At 32.9% G+C, this 17,556-nt stretch overlaps 1 protein-coding gene and 1 long non-coding RNA gene across 6 annotated transcripts; one reads left to right on the top strand and one right to left on the bottom strand.

Annotated features, from left to right (window-relative positions):
• The first annotated feature begins 92 nt into the window (after nt 1–92).
• LOC146956625 (AT-rich interactive domain-containing protein 2-like) lies at nt 93–6,943 on the top strand. Of its 5 annotated transcripts, none has more exons than XM_085729985.1 (8): nt 93–390; nt 820–934; nt 1,075–1,127; nt 1,265–1,349; nt 3,026–3,085; nt 4,494–4,517; nt 4,612–4,969; nt 5,804–6,943. In XM_085729985.1, exons 7-8 carry the CDS (start codon nt 4,901–4,903, stop codon nt 6,647–6,649), a joined length of 915 nt encoding a protein of 304 aa, XP_085586111.1. In that variant the 5' UTR covers nt 93–390; nt 820–934; nt 1,075–1,127; nt 1,265–1,349; nt 3,026–3,085; nt 4,494–4,517; nt 4,612–4,900; the 3' UTR covers nt 6,650–6,943. The 5 variants fall into 5 exon arrangements, with proteins under 5 accessions (XP_085586111.1, XP_085586122.1, XP_085586139.1 ...); XM_085729996.1 differs by having other exon boundaries at nt 4,494–4,560; nt 4,836–4,969; XM_085730013.1 differs by having other exon boundaries at nt 1,265–1,410; nt 4,494–4,560; nt 4,836–4,969.
• Nucleotides 6,944–13,448: 6,505 nt separating this feature from the next.
• LOC146956624 (uncharacterized) lies at nt 13,449–16,628 on the bottom strand. The gene is made up of 2 exons (XR_015020455.1): nt 14,955–16,628; nt 13,449–14,778 (listed from the first exon to the last, which is right to left on the bottom strand). It is a non-coding gene; the product is annotated as an uncharacterized LOC146956624 (long non-coding RNA).
• Between the last annotated feature and the right edge of the window lie 928 nt (nt 16,629–17,556).

The raw sequence follows: 17,556 nt of genomic DNA, 5'->3' as shown, positions 1-17,556 counted from the left end.
CAAGTTAGTGGTGGATGACATTTTGAATAAGCTTGGCACAAGTCAGAATTCGGTACTAGTTTAAATGCTTGTTGAAATTTACTTTCTTTCTTAATCAAAAGTGAAAACTTCCTCGTTTGGACATAGTCACTACTCTACTCTGCAGAGATAACACCCACAATTACAAAAGACAAACAAACACCGAAACATGGATTTTTTGTTTTGTTTCTGATTTCAAAGAGTTTTGTTTTGGATTTCTGTTGCTTTGGAGTTTTTTTTCCCTCAGAATTTCTAATGTTTTTGTAATTGGGGTTGTTGTGAATCAGGATGATGGGTGATTATAACGTGAAGAGGATCAATGATGCCATGCAACAGTTTTTTCTTGAATTCCATCGACCTAAGTTATACACAGTAAGTTTCTTGCATCCTTCTTGTATCAATTTTTCCCCTTTTTGTTTCATCATTGAATGTTTGCCTATTTTCTTCGACGACGATGAATTGCATTAGGGTCTATGACTGGTTAAATCTAGGAAAAATGATTTTTTTGTTTGACATCAAAATTATGATGTCGAATTGTGTTTAGCACATAAGGTGTCACATACAGTGCACTGTCACCTGTATAGCATCAACACTTCTAATTGAAGGCGTGTCCGGTGTCCTACACCAACACGACACCGACACATGTGATTACATTCAATTATGTCATGTCAGGTGTCTGTGCTTCATAGAATATAACCATGTGTGTCAGTGTCGTGTTGGTGCCGGACATTGGACATGCCTTTAATCTGATGAGTCCGTGCTGCATAGGTTTTCGCTCATTTTTATTTGGACTCACTGCAGGTCCTTCTCAAGAAGGCGTATGGAAGATAAGAGTGGAGCTACATGATGCTTATCCTTATAAGTCTGCTTCTATTGTTTTTGTCAACAAAATTTACCATCGTAATATTGATGAAATGTGAGTTTTTCATAGCAAGCAAACTTTCATTGTTTTCTAAGGGACATCGAAGGAGTTTTAAGATGAAAGTTCTATTGGCTGTTGCTCAAATAAATTGTTACACTCAACAGCTGATCAAAATCTTTTTCTTTGATATTCAGGTCTGGTTCGGTTTGTTTAGATGTTATTAACCAGACTTGGAGTCCCATGTTTGGTAAGCATTATTAACAACCTTTACCTTACATATATTGGTGGTAATGAATATTACTAAAAGTGCACTTGCTATTCATTTCATTCAACCTTGTTTGATTGTTATTTTTGCTAACTTACATTTTTCTTATTTTCACTCAGATCTTGTTAATGCATTAGATACATTGAATGGTGAATCTGCTTCCTTGATGATGCGAGATTGGTGCATATGAATAAAAAGTTAAAGGTAGTAATCCTTGTTAAGTTTCTCCAGAATGAAACTGTAATGGCTGTTATAATATATTTAGGTAATCTATGTTAAAATTATGAGATCTTCTTCATTATTGTTGACCATAAGTTGTCATTTTACATATAATTCCATTAAAATTATGAGATCTTCTTCATTATTGTTGACCATAAGTTGTCATTTTACATATAATTCCAATTGGGGTGAGACATCATCAATTGGTAAATATAAAGATTTGATGACGCAAGATTGTGAAAATGATTTATGTTCCATATCAAATGCATCAGCTCCTATCCCACACAATACCTCACAAATAATACACAAAAAGTAATGCTAGATGAAGAGTCACTTTTTTTCCATGAATGATCCCTGCTGAAACCAATAGCATATGAATGTCTTATGTACTCACTTGCCAATACACATGTCAGAAGCTCCACACACTTACTGTAGTTTTGTGTGCTATAAGCTCTTGGGTTTCTATTCATATTGGGAGCTGGAACGTTAATGTTTTCTTTTTGGGTTGGGAATGGGAAATTAGATTTCTCGATTTAATGATGTAGACCTGTCTATAATTCATGGCACCCAACGTTGATTCGTTTTTCAAAAAGCAATCATGGATGGTGAAGGAAAAAAAACCAGTCTTTTTCCTACTAGGTCGGTTCGTTTATATGTATCAATTGATGCCAATAGTCCTGTCATGTATTAGGTCCAAAGACAGATCATCTACCTCTAAATCTCTCCATGATTTGACCTATATTTTTTCTTGATCTCCCTTTCCACCTCTAACTATTGGATTATTCTTCATCTGGTCTACTCTTCACAATCTTGCTTTTATCAGTCTAAGATGAGATTCTACCCTGATTCTCTCTTCAATGAACATTTTTATAACCCTTTCTCAGTCTTGTGGTATCACTCATCAAAGACTTTCTTGCTTCATTTTTCGTTTGGATAAAAAGTATGCTGAATGACCTGTTTCCACTGTATTCCTTATATGTATTGATCACTACTGCTTTATAATAATGATAATTAGTGTACATTTGTTGTATAAAATGATGACATGCACAAATAATGACATACTCCTTATGTTCCTTATAATGATGTAATTAATGTTGGATATGATATTGATGGCTGGAATATTACAAAAGTTCTCCCCTTTTTATCTCAAAATGATTGATATGGTGCTGCTCTCTTCATTGCAACTTTTTCTTTGTTCCAATTGAAATGTTCTTCCTTTAGTACTATAGACTGTATATGTTTGAATTCACTGTGGAGTGTTATTTATCTGGATCAGCAGTCAACAACTGCTAATAAGTACTGCTGTCCAATGGATTATGCTGGTCTTGCAATTGTACTTCAATGTCGCGGATTAATTGTTTACCCATTTTTCTCAATGAGGGTGAATTGCATTAGGATCTATGATTGCTTAGCTTTAAGAGAAACAATTTTTTGACATCAAATTTTGGTGTCGAATACGGGTGTCATTTGGTTTGTGTTAATTTTTAAAATGTGTGTAAGTTGTTGTAGAAGGTAAATAGTAAACGAAACACATACAACGTCTCTATTTTGATGTTCAAATAACACAATTGTATCTCTGATTAACACAATTGTAGAAGTGGGTTTTTCTTCTTCTCTTTGTTGTTTTCAGCTTCACTCACTTTTATTGGGACTTATCGCAGGTCCTTATCAAGAAGGTGTATGGAAGACAAGAGTGGAGTAGCTACCTGATGTTTATCCTTGTAAGTTTCCTTCAATTGGTTTTGACAACAAAATTTACTATCCTAATGTTGATGAAATGTGAGTTGTTCCTTGTTTTCTAAGAGACATGAAAAGAGTTCTAAGAAGGAAGCTCAGGGCTCAAACCCTGGATACGACTACTAACTTAATAACATTTTACTATCCAAAAAAAGTCTTCGTTGTTTATTGTCATTTCAAATCTTATAAATTTTTACGAGTTAGATGTTTTAAAATCTTTGACATTACAAAACCTTACATTATCTTTTAAAATATACAAGACATTTCTATAATCTTTTTAAGGTTTGACCCAATACATTCACCTAAGTTTGATTATCGCATACCTGACCTAACCATGCCAGACTTTATAATCATTGAAATATATTATCGACAATATAAGAATGACTATGTGTGCGTGCATGTGTGTGTGTGTGTGTGTGAGAGAGAGAGAGAGAGAGAGAGAGAGAGAGAGAGAGAGAGAGAGGAAACAATTGTGTTGATTATACTTTTTTTTGTCAAGTAGCCTAGTGGCTAGAAATTCACCATTTAAGGTGAATAAGTGGGGTGTCCGGGGTTCTAACCCCAGCCCCTACAAATATAATGCAGTGTCCCTAGCAACTGACCTAATCTCACTGGGACGATTATACTTTTCTTTATCCGCACATTATTATTTCATTATTATATTTGCATTTAGTTTTGTAACTTTTAATATATTTGATAAAAATGAAGGGGGGCTCTTTGGGAAATTATAAATTTATAAGTAATTTTTTCAACTGTTATAAATTTATACCATTTCGATCTATTAAATTCCACCTTTTTTTGACCAATTTTAAATCCCATCTTAAAAGTTACAAAATTTTGACCAATTTTCTAACCCAATACATCCCCCTAAGTTTGATTTGGGAAATGGATTTGGTGCGTAACTGCGTGACACAATTACTCACCTCTACCGTCCGATTTAAAATTGATGTATGAGATGATTTGTAAATGCTTTAATGAATCAGTAATCTTAATCGTCTGATCTCAAATCAATGGCCGAGATTAGCCATAGCGTGTATGATTTCTCAACTGCAGTGGATTCATGTCCATTTTTTATTGTAGGTTTGACTTGACCTAATCGATTTGGGCTTTATCGGACTAGATTAAATGGGCCTGGCCCACCCAATTAACAACCCTAGTATTTAACATTATAAAGGAACAACAACAAGTTGTTTGATTTTTTTTAATGTCAAAAAATATTTTGTTGGGAGGGAGTTCGAAGAAGGGGAATGAAATGAAGGTAAGAGAAATACCCCTGAGAGAAGAGGAGGGTTTTATTCTCATAATCTCTCAACTTTAGTCATTTATTTTCGCACCATATTTCTTATCCTTTTGAATAAAAACTCAAATTCAGCTAATTTTTTTCATTTGCAGCATTGAAATTCTACAGCAGCACCAGTTAGTACCATCACCGCCACCATCAATTATCAATAATTTTCAGGTTTCAACTTTGATCTTGTGATTAATTGTACCTATCTCTTCATACTGCCAGGAAACCCTTCATTTCCTTGATGTCACCACCATTTTTGTGATGTTCTGTGTTTGTACGATCAACATAAACAAAAGGGCAATCTAGGTTTTTCTGTGCCTCCTTTATTTTTGTTATAAAATTCAAAACATATCTAGTATAGAAGTAGAGTCAAAAGTTCTTGGCAAACGGGTCATCCCTTGAGAAGGAATCTAATTCTCGCAAACGTAATCGGGAATCGCCTGTAGCTCAACCATTAACAGAACCATCAAAGGGGAAGGAGTATAAAGGAGACCAGGACATTTTTGTTCAGATGCCGAGGGCACGAGATGTTCTGTCGGTCAGAAAGCATGCAGAACCAAACCGTGGATCATCATCCAAGGTATATTTTCACTACACATAATGATTTTATACATGATTTTACACATTGGATTTTTTGTGCGTTTCATATCCTGAACCAGAATGTTTTCACATGAATGGCTAGTTATCTTTTTATTGTATTTATGATTAGCATTACAATGTACTTAATTCTGCATTCATAATAAATATATAATCACAATCTACCGGTTTCTTTCCTAAAACAATATGTATAAAATTCCAAACTCTCAGCTTGCTGCTAACTGCTATAGGTCAACAAGGGTTAATACAATAATAAAATACGGGAAATTGGATAGCTTTGGCCCAGTGTACAAAATTACAAGGATTAAATAAATTCCATCATTATTAGCACTATTGAGCCTGTAACTGCATTATGAAATTTCCATTAAGAACTGTAACTGCACTATTGAGCCTGGTTATCTATATATCGATTGAAAACAAAGCAAATAACCCAATCAATACTAATTGATGTGTGTATCTTTGTTGGATAGCGATCACAACAGGAATCTCGATTTATTGCGATGAATCATAACATACCCCTAAATCGCATGAATTGGATTCTGCTGTGGGCGCAACCTTGAAATGGACAGGGTGGCCCATCTAAAAGGCCTTGAAACGGACACGGTCATGCAAACTGGTTTGTAAAAAGCCTGTTTTATATATATTGCAAACTGGTTTGTAAAAAGCCACTATAGATTATTCAATGAATCACTTTGGTTTTATTACTTTGATATCAAAACATTGAGAAATGCTTCTACTAGTTGACAAGATCTAAAAGAAGAAATTTTATTTAAGTGTTATGCAAAAAATATCTACTGAATTTTCTTATGCTTTACAGAAGGTGAAGATGAATCCTGCCAAGTATGAGAATCTGAGACGTAGTAAAAGGCTGTCTGTCGCTCTTAAGTTGCACGGTATGGAATCAGAAAAAAGTCCTATGGAGAAAACAACTGGCAAACCAGATGTCATGATCAAGAAGAAAAAATCAACTTCCAAAGCAGCTGTGACAAAAAAGAAAATATCAACTGCTAAAGCAGCTGTGACTGTAGAGAAAAAATATGACCCATTTAGTGATGATTCTCGTCATGTTTCTGTTGGCCCTCTTTTCCAAGTGGAAGTTCCGCAATGGACTGGTGTAGTTTATGGGAGTGACTCTAAATCTTTAGGCACACAAGTATGGCCTGTTAAAGATGATTCAAGACCTACTACAGAAACAGATCTTGTTGGTAGAGGAAGACGAGGAAAGTGTAGCTGCAATGTTCAAGGTTCAGTTGACTGTGTAAGATTGCATATTGCTGCAAACAGGATGAAGCTGAAGTTTGAATTGGGTTCTGCATTTTACCATTGGGGATTTGATAAAATGGGCGAGGAAGTTTCACTTCAATGGGCAGGTGATGAAGAAAAGAGTTTTAAGGATATAATGAGTCGAAAAATCCCCTCCCAAAACAAGTCTTTTTGGAACAATCCATCCAGTTACTTTCAAAAGAGGACAAGAAAAGACATGGTGAGTTATTACTTCAATGTATATCTCATTCAACTAAGAAGCTATCAGAATCGAGTGACTTCGGAGACTGTTGACAGTGATGATGACGAAATCAAATTTGAATCGTTTGGTGATGGTTTCGGGAGGAAAGCTATCAAGCGTCCATCAATTGAATTCAAGGAGTGTTCAGAGAACAAGTAATGCTTTGGTTTTAAGTTGACAAAACAGTGTGATAAGCCATTTGAGGAAGAAATTGTAGAAGCTGCAATTAATTTTGTCTGACGTGATTCTGTTGTTTATCGCGTCCTCCTTGGAGGCACTGCCCCCCCGGGACAACAACATTTATGCTGTAAAACTTTGTTTTCACTTTTCAACAGCATTTGTGCTGTAACCCTAGCCGTTTAGTCAGAGCGCTTTGAAGTTTATGGTTTTAGTTAGACATTTGTAAGTTAAATTTAAAAAGTTTATTTGTGGCAGGTCTTTGACTTTGGAATAGTTTTTATTTTTTATTGCTTTTCATGAACATTATTCTACTAGAGATCAACTATGTTGAAGCCTTCAGAGAGCAAATATTAGCTTTTGTTGAAGCCTTCAGAGAGCAAATATTAGCTTTTGTTGAAGCCTTCAGAGAGCAAATATTAGTTTATCCTTTCCCTATCTTTTGGCCTCCATTTCCTTCACCACTCTTCACTCCCACTGCCTCTCACCGTCTTCCACCACTCTTCACCCCCACTGCCTCTCGCCTTCCACCACCAACATCAAACATGGATTTCTTCCCTATGCCAACTACCATCAGTTTTTCCTTGCCCAAATCAAGTCGTTCGCTGCATTTTTACTCGTCATTAATCACTGGTTTTTATCTCAGTGGCCATGAGAAACGATTTCCACTAGAGTGACCACCGCCGGATAAAAGGAAAACTTTGAAGATACTCGCTGCTACTTTTTCCCAATCATATCTTGTTCATATCTGACCTCTTATCAAAGTCACCAAATGTACATCTGAAAATGGTGAACAAATTTTTGCTTTTAATGAGATTTTTTCTGCTGTAAATAAAAATTACCATAAGACACCCGAGTAATGAATTCTTTTTTAAAATTTTTTTAAAATACAAATTGAAGATTAGTAAAATTTTTTAAACTTTGCCACAAATATTTTTTAAGCAACTTTGAACAAAATTTAAACGGATCAACTAATGAACACTCACTCTTGTGCCAAGGAAATTGAACCCCTAATTCAATCAATCTACACGATATATCTTAGCTGATGTTAAGAAAACGATATCTGAAATTGCCAACAATTTTGGATACATCAACTGTTTGACAAATAGCTTTCATAAATTTAAAATTCAAATACTATGAGGCATATAGAGTATTCTTCAGCTGTCTTTGTGAGTCAACTTTGTATTGAGTAGACTTGACATATTTTGCAAGGTATTCAGTGCATTCTTCAGAAGAGGCACAACTTGAAAGTCTTTAATAATTAATATTATGCAGCTCAACATTCATTTTCTAACTTTCACTCCATTGTCTGTCTTCTGATTTAGGATGTTCAAGTCTGCAACCGTTAAATGAATAAAAAAAAAAAACATATGAAAACCAAAGCAAGAAAACAAGTGTTTTCCCCATAACATTGTGAACTCTGTCTCCATTATTCTACAATTATAGATGATGATTAAGAAAAGAACAAGGCTTAATCATCCACCAACAAAAATAAAATAGAAAGGCTGGACTTGGATGTGGAAAAGAAAATAGAACCTCAATAACCTTCGTTACCAGTGCCAAAAAATAACCAAGATGAAAGCGGAACCCTAGATAGAACAGAATATGGATACAAAATCTGTAAATAAGCCAGCAAAATTAAAATCTTAAGAAATAATTTTAGTAGAATGCACTAGGGAATTCCTGACTGTCAAATATTCACTTTAAAAAATAAAATCAACATTATCAACTTGACCATGAAAAAGAAGGGTTAGAAATTGCCAAAGTGCAACTCGAAGGTATCCAAGAGAAAAAAATATTATATAGACCCCCACATCGTAAGAAAGAATAATAAGTTGATAGAAGTGACTCGCTTCGATTTTATATTGGTCATTTTCTATTTTTTCTCTCTTCACGTTCTGATGTGGGACTCAAAACACTGCTATAATACAAAATTTGTCTACGTCAAAATCTACACCCTTTATCCTAATTTCCTTTTATTTTGAATTTCAATTTTTTTTAAAGGAACAGACTTATAGCATTTCATTAGAAATCACAGAACAAATACATGACGATACATCAATATATATGGGAGCTAGCATGAAATGGGGCTACCTTCTCTAATGCGATCAAAATACAACAAAACTTAGCGATATTGATGCTATCTATGCTAAAATAATCTACAACCTTCTTAGAATCAAGAACAAAATTCATGTCGTCTTGCTAAAGGCCAACCCCCAGGTTAAGGCAGTATAAAGGCCCAAGGCTTCCCCTCCCTCCACATAGGAAGGTGGGAAAAACATGTAGTCTTTGCATGTACAAAAGAACCTTCGTCGTCCCGAACACACATCTCAATCCCCTACCTTATCAAGAGAGGAAGAGAATGTCACATCTATATTACACTCATACCTTCCAGGTGCCAGTTTCGACCAACTTTGACATCTAGCACTACTCGATTCTGGCTGATCATTAGTGCACATACTTGCGTTTCTTGTCCTAACACGTGAATGTTGTCCTCGCAACTCTCGTTGCAAAAAACGCATTCTATGGGAAAATTCATGCCTCTACTACTTAGGCGATCTCATGTAGGGAAGCAACTTCTGCACACACGCCACACCAAATTATTTACCTTTGGAGGAACTTAAGTTACAAAATACATTCCCATTATCCAGACCGTCTCAATGTGAATAATCGGCAAAATTACACATACATAATATGTAAGCACTATGTACCGTGTAATTGCCATGCTTTTCAACTTTCCAAACCAACACGTCTTCCGTTATTTAGTGATGCAACGATATGTTGAGGATTAAAAACGAAACTTGCTCATCAAATAATTGATCAATAAACACTCACCTTTACATTTTGTAGCTATGCAAAAGCGGGGGTGCTCCCTAATTAACTAATTTCATTCGACAACCAAGGTTCACCAAATAGAGAGATATTATCACATGTTCTATTTCACCAACGAGCTTCATTTTTCAACACAATTTTCTCACTGAAAATACTCCTCTACATGTAAATTAGATTATGACCAATCTTCAACCAAATTAAGTCACTATCACTCTATCAGGAGAACAACGCGCCTTAAACAAATGTGACACAAGACTGGTTCTATCAATTTGAAATTTCCATCCATGCTTACCAAGCATGTCTACATTAAATGATCCGAGATCTTTGACTCCAATACACATCCAATGCAACCCACATCTTGGAGAACCTCCATGTCCCCACCAAAATGCATGACATTGGAAGGGATTTTGAACTTTAACTTGTAAGCAAATTCACCAAGGATCTTGATATTATGATCTTCACTATGTCATATATTTCTGTAAGAGCAAAAAAACATACCTCGATCCAAGATATGAATTTCTTTAATATTATTGATTTTTAATGGAATTATTTTCGCCTCTCCGTCTTTTCATTTCTTGTACTCTTGATGGTAACAATACTAATCTTTTTTGAGAAAGTGAACATTGTTCTTTTCATTCAACTTTTCATACTTTTATTGTTACAATCAACTTTTTAACCACCATTCAAAAATGAAAAGAGAGAGATACTATTTATTTTGAATTTCAAAATAAGACCTCATTGACTTTAATTACCATTAAACCAAACAACTATCACAAAATATGGGAGTAACAAACTCAATCTCAACCATAAAAGATGGTGGTTCAACTTTTGACAAACTTCCTGTCATTGTTAAATCAACATTACTGGCGCTTACAGTTACAAAATCATGAACCTACTTACTCTTGTGCCAAGGAAATTTGCCTCTAAAAACGTGTAAAAGGGGGGCCTCTAAGATACACTCATAATTAAAGTGTACCGATACACTTGCTTTCTAAATCCATAAATTAACAATAATTTTTTTATGAAGTAAAGACCTATTTATCGACTTTTATATTTTAGAAAATATCATTTCATACGAAAAAAAATATAATTTCATTGTTTATAAGAATTATACTATTTTTTTCTTTTTTTACATTTTATCGTAAAATATAATCAACATTCTCTATTATAAGTAATAAAAATTCAGAAAAATTAAATTTTATTTTGCTGATACTTTTAGTAAATAAAATTTAATTATTATAATCGTAAATAATCAAAAACAATAATTTATTTTTCAAAAAACTCATTTAGCCATTAATTTGAATATTTGGTGTTCCTGTGCACTTAAATTTTCAAGTGTACCGTAGATTTTGCATGTAAAAGGTCGATTAAACATTTAGCAGATACAGTTATATGTAAGCATTCAGTTTTATCAAAACAAACTACTAAACATTAAAATTAAATTTGAGAATTAAAACTTGAGAGCATGATATGGGTGGGCAGTCTCTCTCCTTCATTAGATAAATTTAATTTAAATATGAAATGCATTCAGACAGGAAATTTAAGATCATAGTCGTTTTGAGAACTAATAATGTACCTTCAGAGGTAAGAATGATCTTAAGAGTATGTATCCTTTGGATATTTTCTTCCTTTGGAGAATTTAGAGGTTGGAAATTGTGGTAACACCATATTTGAGTGATTGTAGTACCATATTAATACTTGGAGATGTTAAGGGTTAGAATGATGGTAAAACTATATTTGAACGGTCACAATACTATAGTAGAGTGGACATATTACCATAATTGATTTGTTTCGGTATTAAATTCTCGTTGGAGGTGTAATTCTTGAACGATTAGCTACAGTGCAGTAGCTAATTGCATAAATGTAGTTGAACTTATTTTATCTGGGAGACGGCGGGTTGATAGTCTTCCTTACACAATTTTGGGTAGTGTTGTAAATCGTGTTAAAGAGAGCAATCTGATCGTCTCAACCCAATAATAACTTCGGTGAATAAAAATTCTTTTTCAAAATAGACTTTAAAAATCCAAATACAACATTTTTGAAAATCCAAAAACCGTCATTGATGGATCCATTTCGTTCCATGAACAAAGAATATTCTTTGGTTATTCAGGAGGAGTGTAATAATAATAGTTCTATTCATGTTCCTGTTGTTGCACCTTTGTCCATAAATTTAAATATCACGCAATTGCAAAGTTAAATATGCATTCTTTTTTATTCAATGATTTCTACTATTATCAAAAAACATTGATCCTACAATGCATAAATATTTTTTCATCTTTATGGTGCATTATTAAAAAAATAACTATATATTGTCTAAAAAATTAACATTTCCCTTTACTGTTTTGAAAGGTTAGAAATCTAATGAAAATTAATTTTTTTTTTATTAACAAGTTTGTTATGTGATCACCTTTCTACGTGTGCTCAATGGACAAACACAACACACTTGATATACATAAGAGATGTTTTGTAGTAGTTATAATTTTATGAAGGGGTTTTACAACTTCATAAGAGCTAAAAACTATATACTTTTTGTAGGAGATCATGAACTTTTTACAATATAAAGAGATCAAATCACATTCTATTTTTACATACTAAAATGAAAAAAAATATGGCTCATATTCTAAAGTTTGCTTATGCTACGATTCCTTTTCTATTCTTATTTTTTGTTGCAGCAGAAGTTGATGGAGGTAAATAACTTTTTTGTCCTTTTTCAAATTTACTTCTTTACTACGTAGTTGGTATACACATTTTTTTATAAGGTTTTAGTACCATTATTTATTATATTTTTTTCATTACAGTACGTAATGAATGTAAAATTGATGCCGATTGTCGACAAATATGGTTTGTTACTAAGTGCATTAATCACGAATGTCAACCGATTCTATGAATACCAAACCCATGAGAGTACACAAACTCCCAATCAAGAAGAATGTTTTGTTATGCTACCAAAATAAATGTGCAATATACCGAATGCCAAAATATTTCATGATCTATCATTTAGTTATTATGTTGGTACCAAATAATTGTATTTTTCTTTTCCTAATTTAAATGATCTCATAGACTAAGAGATGTTGTATATGGTAGAGTAAACCCTAATGAATAATCTATGTTGATTAGATTTACTTTTGTATTACCTTTGTATTATGTTATTTGTTATATAACATAATAATGTCCTTATAATAGTTAATATGTTTAATGGAATACTATGTGTGATTTAAACGTGAGACCCCATTAAAATTAACAATATTATTAAAATATATGTAGTCAAAGATTTACTTCCAAATTGGATAAATGCAACTCAGAGACTATCGAGTTAGTATCTTGAGTGAGTAAATAAATATCACATAAAATATATGAGATTTAAAAGGTGTGTTTAGCAGAATTTTGTGAGATTAATGTATTGGATGCCTTATGAAGATTTAACTGTTAAGAGAATAATTTTAAAACACACAAGATAATAACGGTCACAATAGAGCAATTAATTTGTTTGCATCGAGATAATCAACAAAATTAATTGATTGCAAAGTTAAAGTTCTTTTTTTTTGTTTTTATGTTGACCCTCTGGTATCTAGCGGAAATCCCTTTAGTAATTCAAAGTTCGGCTACGGGGTAAGTAAAGTCTGTCAAGAATTGTTCCAAGCAAACCAAAAATCAAAATCGGATTCTCAAGAACGATTCTCCCTCTGGTGGAACTCATTAACCATTTGAACCCAATCATTTGGCTAAAGAGTTAAGTTATTAATACAACTTAATTTGACTAGTTACTTGATAAACCCTAACTAACAAACTTAATTAAATACTATGGGAATTAATCAACAAATAACAAATTGATTCAATTAATTGAGTTAGTTAATGAATTGTGACTTAAAATTTAGATTCTCTTTGAGAAAATTAGATCTTTGACAAGATTCAACGATCAATGGGTTAAGAAAAATAAAAGAGTTAAGGGTTAAGAAGATGAACATAGATATTTTAACATAAAACCATAAACAGTGCACACTCATTATCAGGAGAGTTTGCAGAACCACAGAGACCATTTCTGAAGAAGTTGAAGAGTTCTAACGATGCAGTTGTCTCACTTCCCATATTCCATCAAACCCTTTCCAAACCTGTTCTACATTTGTGGTCATACTTTGGTCTTCCAAAGCAGCTGCCACTTAATCGGAGATTGAGAGTTTGTTGCATCATTTGTGTTGCTAACATAAGAGCGGCATGTGCTATTCTCACCGAGAATATGCCATTCTTTTCAAGTTTCCATACCATTTTGTCCTCGTGCACTGAAGGAAAGAGAGGATTACAGGTAATGCTCTAAACAATGTTATCCGGAAACATATTGGAGTTCTATTTGTAGTAGGAATGTTTCCTCCTCTACTAAATATTTTATTGATGTCTCTCGTGAGCTTAGCTCAGTTGGAAGGGACAATGCATATTATGTTTGTTTTCAGGGAAACATATTCACATTTACACTGACGGTGAATTCAATGGGAAACAAGTATTCAATTTTATTTTGTCTTTACGGAAAACAAATATTCACGGGAAACAAGTATCAATAACTTTTTGATTTGGAAACAAATTATTCATGGGAAACTTGACAAATATTTATACCTAATCAATTACTCCTTCCGTTTCAAAATGAGTGTCGTTTTAGGTGTTTACACACATATTAAGAAATGCAATGATTAAAAGAAAGAGAATGGTTATTTTACCAAATTATCCTTATTAACTATTGGTTAATTTTAAAAGTAATACTTTGGAAGTAGTGTGCAGAGTATTAATTGGAGGGTACAGTTGAAAAGAAAAAGTTATTATTGCATTGGAAACTGAAAGTGACATTCATTTTGAAACAAATTTTTTTGACTAAAGCGACACTCATTTTGAAACGGGGGAGTAGATAAAAGATGATCATTTACAAGTAAATTACTTTTGATTGGAACCAACCCGAGACTAATCCATACAAGAAACCAACGTTTGTTAAAGATGCATAGAATGAAAAGGCAATGATTTAATTAAAGAAAATGTGTCACTAAAATGATCAATATTTTTTTCGAACAGATAATTTCTACTTTTTTATTTTCAATTTTGCTTTTGTAATTATGTGTTACCAAAATGGTCTATATGTTACTGGTTATCATTATAATATTAATTACAACACTTGGGCAATAGAAACAAATATATATTTTTTATGATGGCTCCTGACCCATTCTGCTATGTTTGTTTCCTGTCACTCCAAGCATCTAAAACTAACACTTGTTGCATTCATTTCTATGGCTCTTCAAGCTCTGTAAGTAAGAGAAGCAGTTTTAGAATAAGGATTAAATCTCGTGAGAGTTCATCACTTTTAGCAAAAGTACATAAAACCAAAAAATAAAAAACTTCACAGCTTGCAATTAAGAGAACCAATTTATTTATAAAAGAGTTCAAGTTGAGCTTATTTGGTAGGGAGTTGGATTCGTACCCTACAAGGACATGGGTTCAACTTCCGTTGTCACAGTGAGAACTTCTTTCGTGGTTAATCTGTAAGTACTTAAATTAACGCTTCGTGAACTTTGAGGTCTGATCTGATGAGCTTCCGAAATCTAATTTAAAAAAAAAGTTTTTAAAAAAGAACTCAAACAACAAACTCAATGTCAACAACCAAAGATGATGATTCAACTTGTGTACAACCTTTTGTCACTGTTCAATCAACACTACTAGTTAGAACTTAAAAAACCATAAATCTTAAAAAATAAAAATCTTCTAAAAAAACTTGAAATTTGACCCTTTGATTCCACCATTAATATATCTTGGCATCGATTAAACATCTATCAGATTCGTGTACTACATGCTAACGTTCAATTTTATCAAGTAAACAAATTACTTAGAAAATCTACTTCTAAATTTGAATTAGAATTGAAATAGAAATTAAATTTGTAGAACTTAATTTGGTGGGCTGCACCCGGCAAATTAAGTATTTAAACATAAACCAAATTTTCAAAATTATAAACTGAACTCAAAAGACAGAATTTTAATAAATAATTTAGAGGATTTTCCCTCAACAAAAATATTTTGAAAGCTTCAAAAGACAGAATTTTAATAAATAATTTAGAGGATTTTCCCTCAACAAAAATATTTTGAAAGCTTCTTTTCCTTTCTCCAAGGGTCAACGTAAAATTAGAAAACCAATCCCTACTCCCTCCGTCCCGGAATAACTGACCCATTTTCTAAAAAAAAGTGTCCCAAAATAACCGACCCATTTCAATTTTCAATACAACTTTCATCATTCCCAATACAATATAACACTAAATAATTATCATTCCCAATACTACCTCCGTCCCGGTATAATTGACCTACTTTGATTTTTCACACAGATTAAGAAAAGTGTATAAATAAAGGGGAAAGTGGAATATATTGTATTGGGAATGATAAAAGTAGTATTATTTAGTGTTATATTGTATTGGGAATGATGAAAGTTGTATTGAAAATTGAAATGGGTCAGTTATTTTGGGACACTTTTTTTTAGAAAATGGGTCAGTTATTCCGGGACGGAGGGAGTACAATATATTCCACTTTCCCCTTCAATTATACACTTTTCTTAATTTGTGTGAAAAACCAAAGTAGGTCAATTATACCGGGACGGAGGGAGTAAAAAGAAGGAATCACATTTTTACATTGACTGAGGAAAAAAGAAAAGAAACTATCATAATAGTAAAGAATGACTAAAAGGCTGGCTCGCTTAGGACTTTATATTCAACATTTGGTGTATTTCTCGCATGTTGTTCCGATGTGGGACTTTAAAACTACCATAGTACAAAATTTAGCTATTCATTCGTATGGTATATATGCGTGAGAATGTTACACACACCCTTTTCCTTTTATGGTCAACTAATCAGCACTCAACCAACTAGGATTTGGGTCATTATCATTTCTTTTTCCCTTTTCATATAATGAATGAATGATTTTTGAACCAACTTGCAAGCTAAGTTAATTTCCACAAGAAACTTATCTGCACTTTCCATCTGAATTCGTTTTCTTTATTAATGCCTTCAACAATCTAAGACCACTCATCCTCATTTCTTCCTCTTAGCATCATTGGAGTATATATGGAAGTATATAAGTTACCTTTAGCCTTGTCTTACTTGCTAGCTTGGATATTGGCCAGACTGCTTTTTTTGTTTTTTCAATCCTTGTTACCATATAACTCCTTTATTTGTAAGCACGTCATATTAATCCTTTCAATTAATATTAACTTAATATTATCTTTTGCGTCACAATGCTATATAATTAAGTCATTTTAACTTCAAGTCTTATTTTTTTTTATTAATATCATATATCATTAACTTAGTTTAAAGGTTACAGACACATTACATTGAGTACAAAAATCAGGATTGAATCAATGCTTGCAGTTTTCAATAAACGATTCATTTGACCCCACTATCGGCAAAAACCTTAATTATTGTGATGATCCCATGCTAAATTAATATATATATATATATATATATATATATATATATATATATATATATATATATATATATATATATATAGGGTTTTGCTAATATACACACACTTTAAAATTAGAAAGTGTGTATTAGCATCATACACTTTTTGTGTTAGACAAAAAATACCCTTTTCTCTTTCTTTAATTGTGATTAAATGCATGCATCATAAAGTAATTTTCTTAATCGCTGCCATCAATTTCTCTCTCTTTCTCCCAAACAATCATTGTTGCACCCATAGGGGTAAACTGGTAAGAAGAAATCTTCACTGTTTGTCTACATTTTCGGTTATGAAGAAATCCACTTGATTAATCTTCACTTTTATTTTCTCAAACAAAAATTGAGATTTGGATCTATAATTCAACTATCTTTAACATCATGCCCGCAATCCTTTTGGATCCATTATGAAGAAAATACTATTTTTTTTTATTAGCATCGTACCCACCTTCCATTTTTTTCAAGCAAAAACCAAAAGCAGGGACCTGCAAAAGGGGCGAAAGCACAACCCAAACAACAACACAACAAAAGCTCCACCCAAAAGAATGGAAAACAGAACCTCTCCAACTACATACCCCCCTTCCA

This window comes from Medicago sativa, chromosome 1 (genome assembly GCF_051527215.1).
Source record: "Medicago sativa cultivar Bolivia chromosome 1, Bolivia_mono, whole genome shotgun sequence".
NCBI lineage: Eukaryota > Viridiplantae > Streptophyta > Magnoliopsida > Fabales > Fabaceae > Medicago > Medicago sativa.
This window is presented reverse-complemented; position numbering and strand designations above follow the sequence as displayed.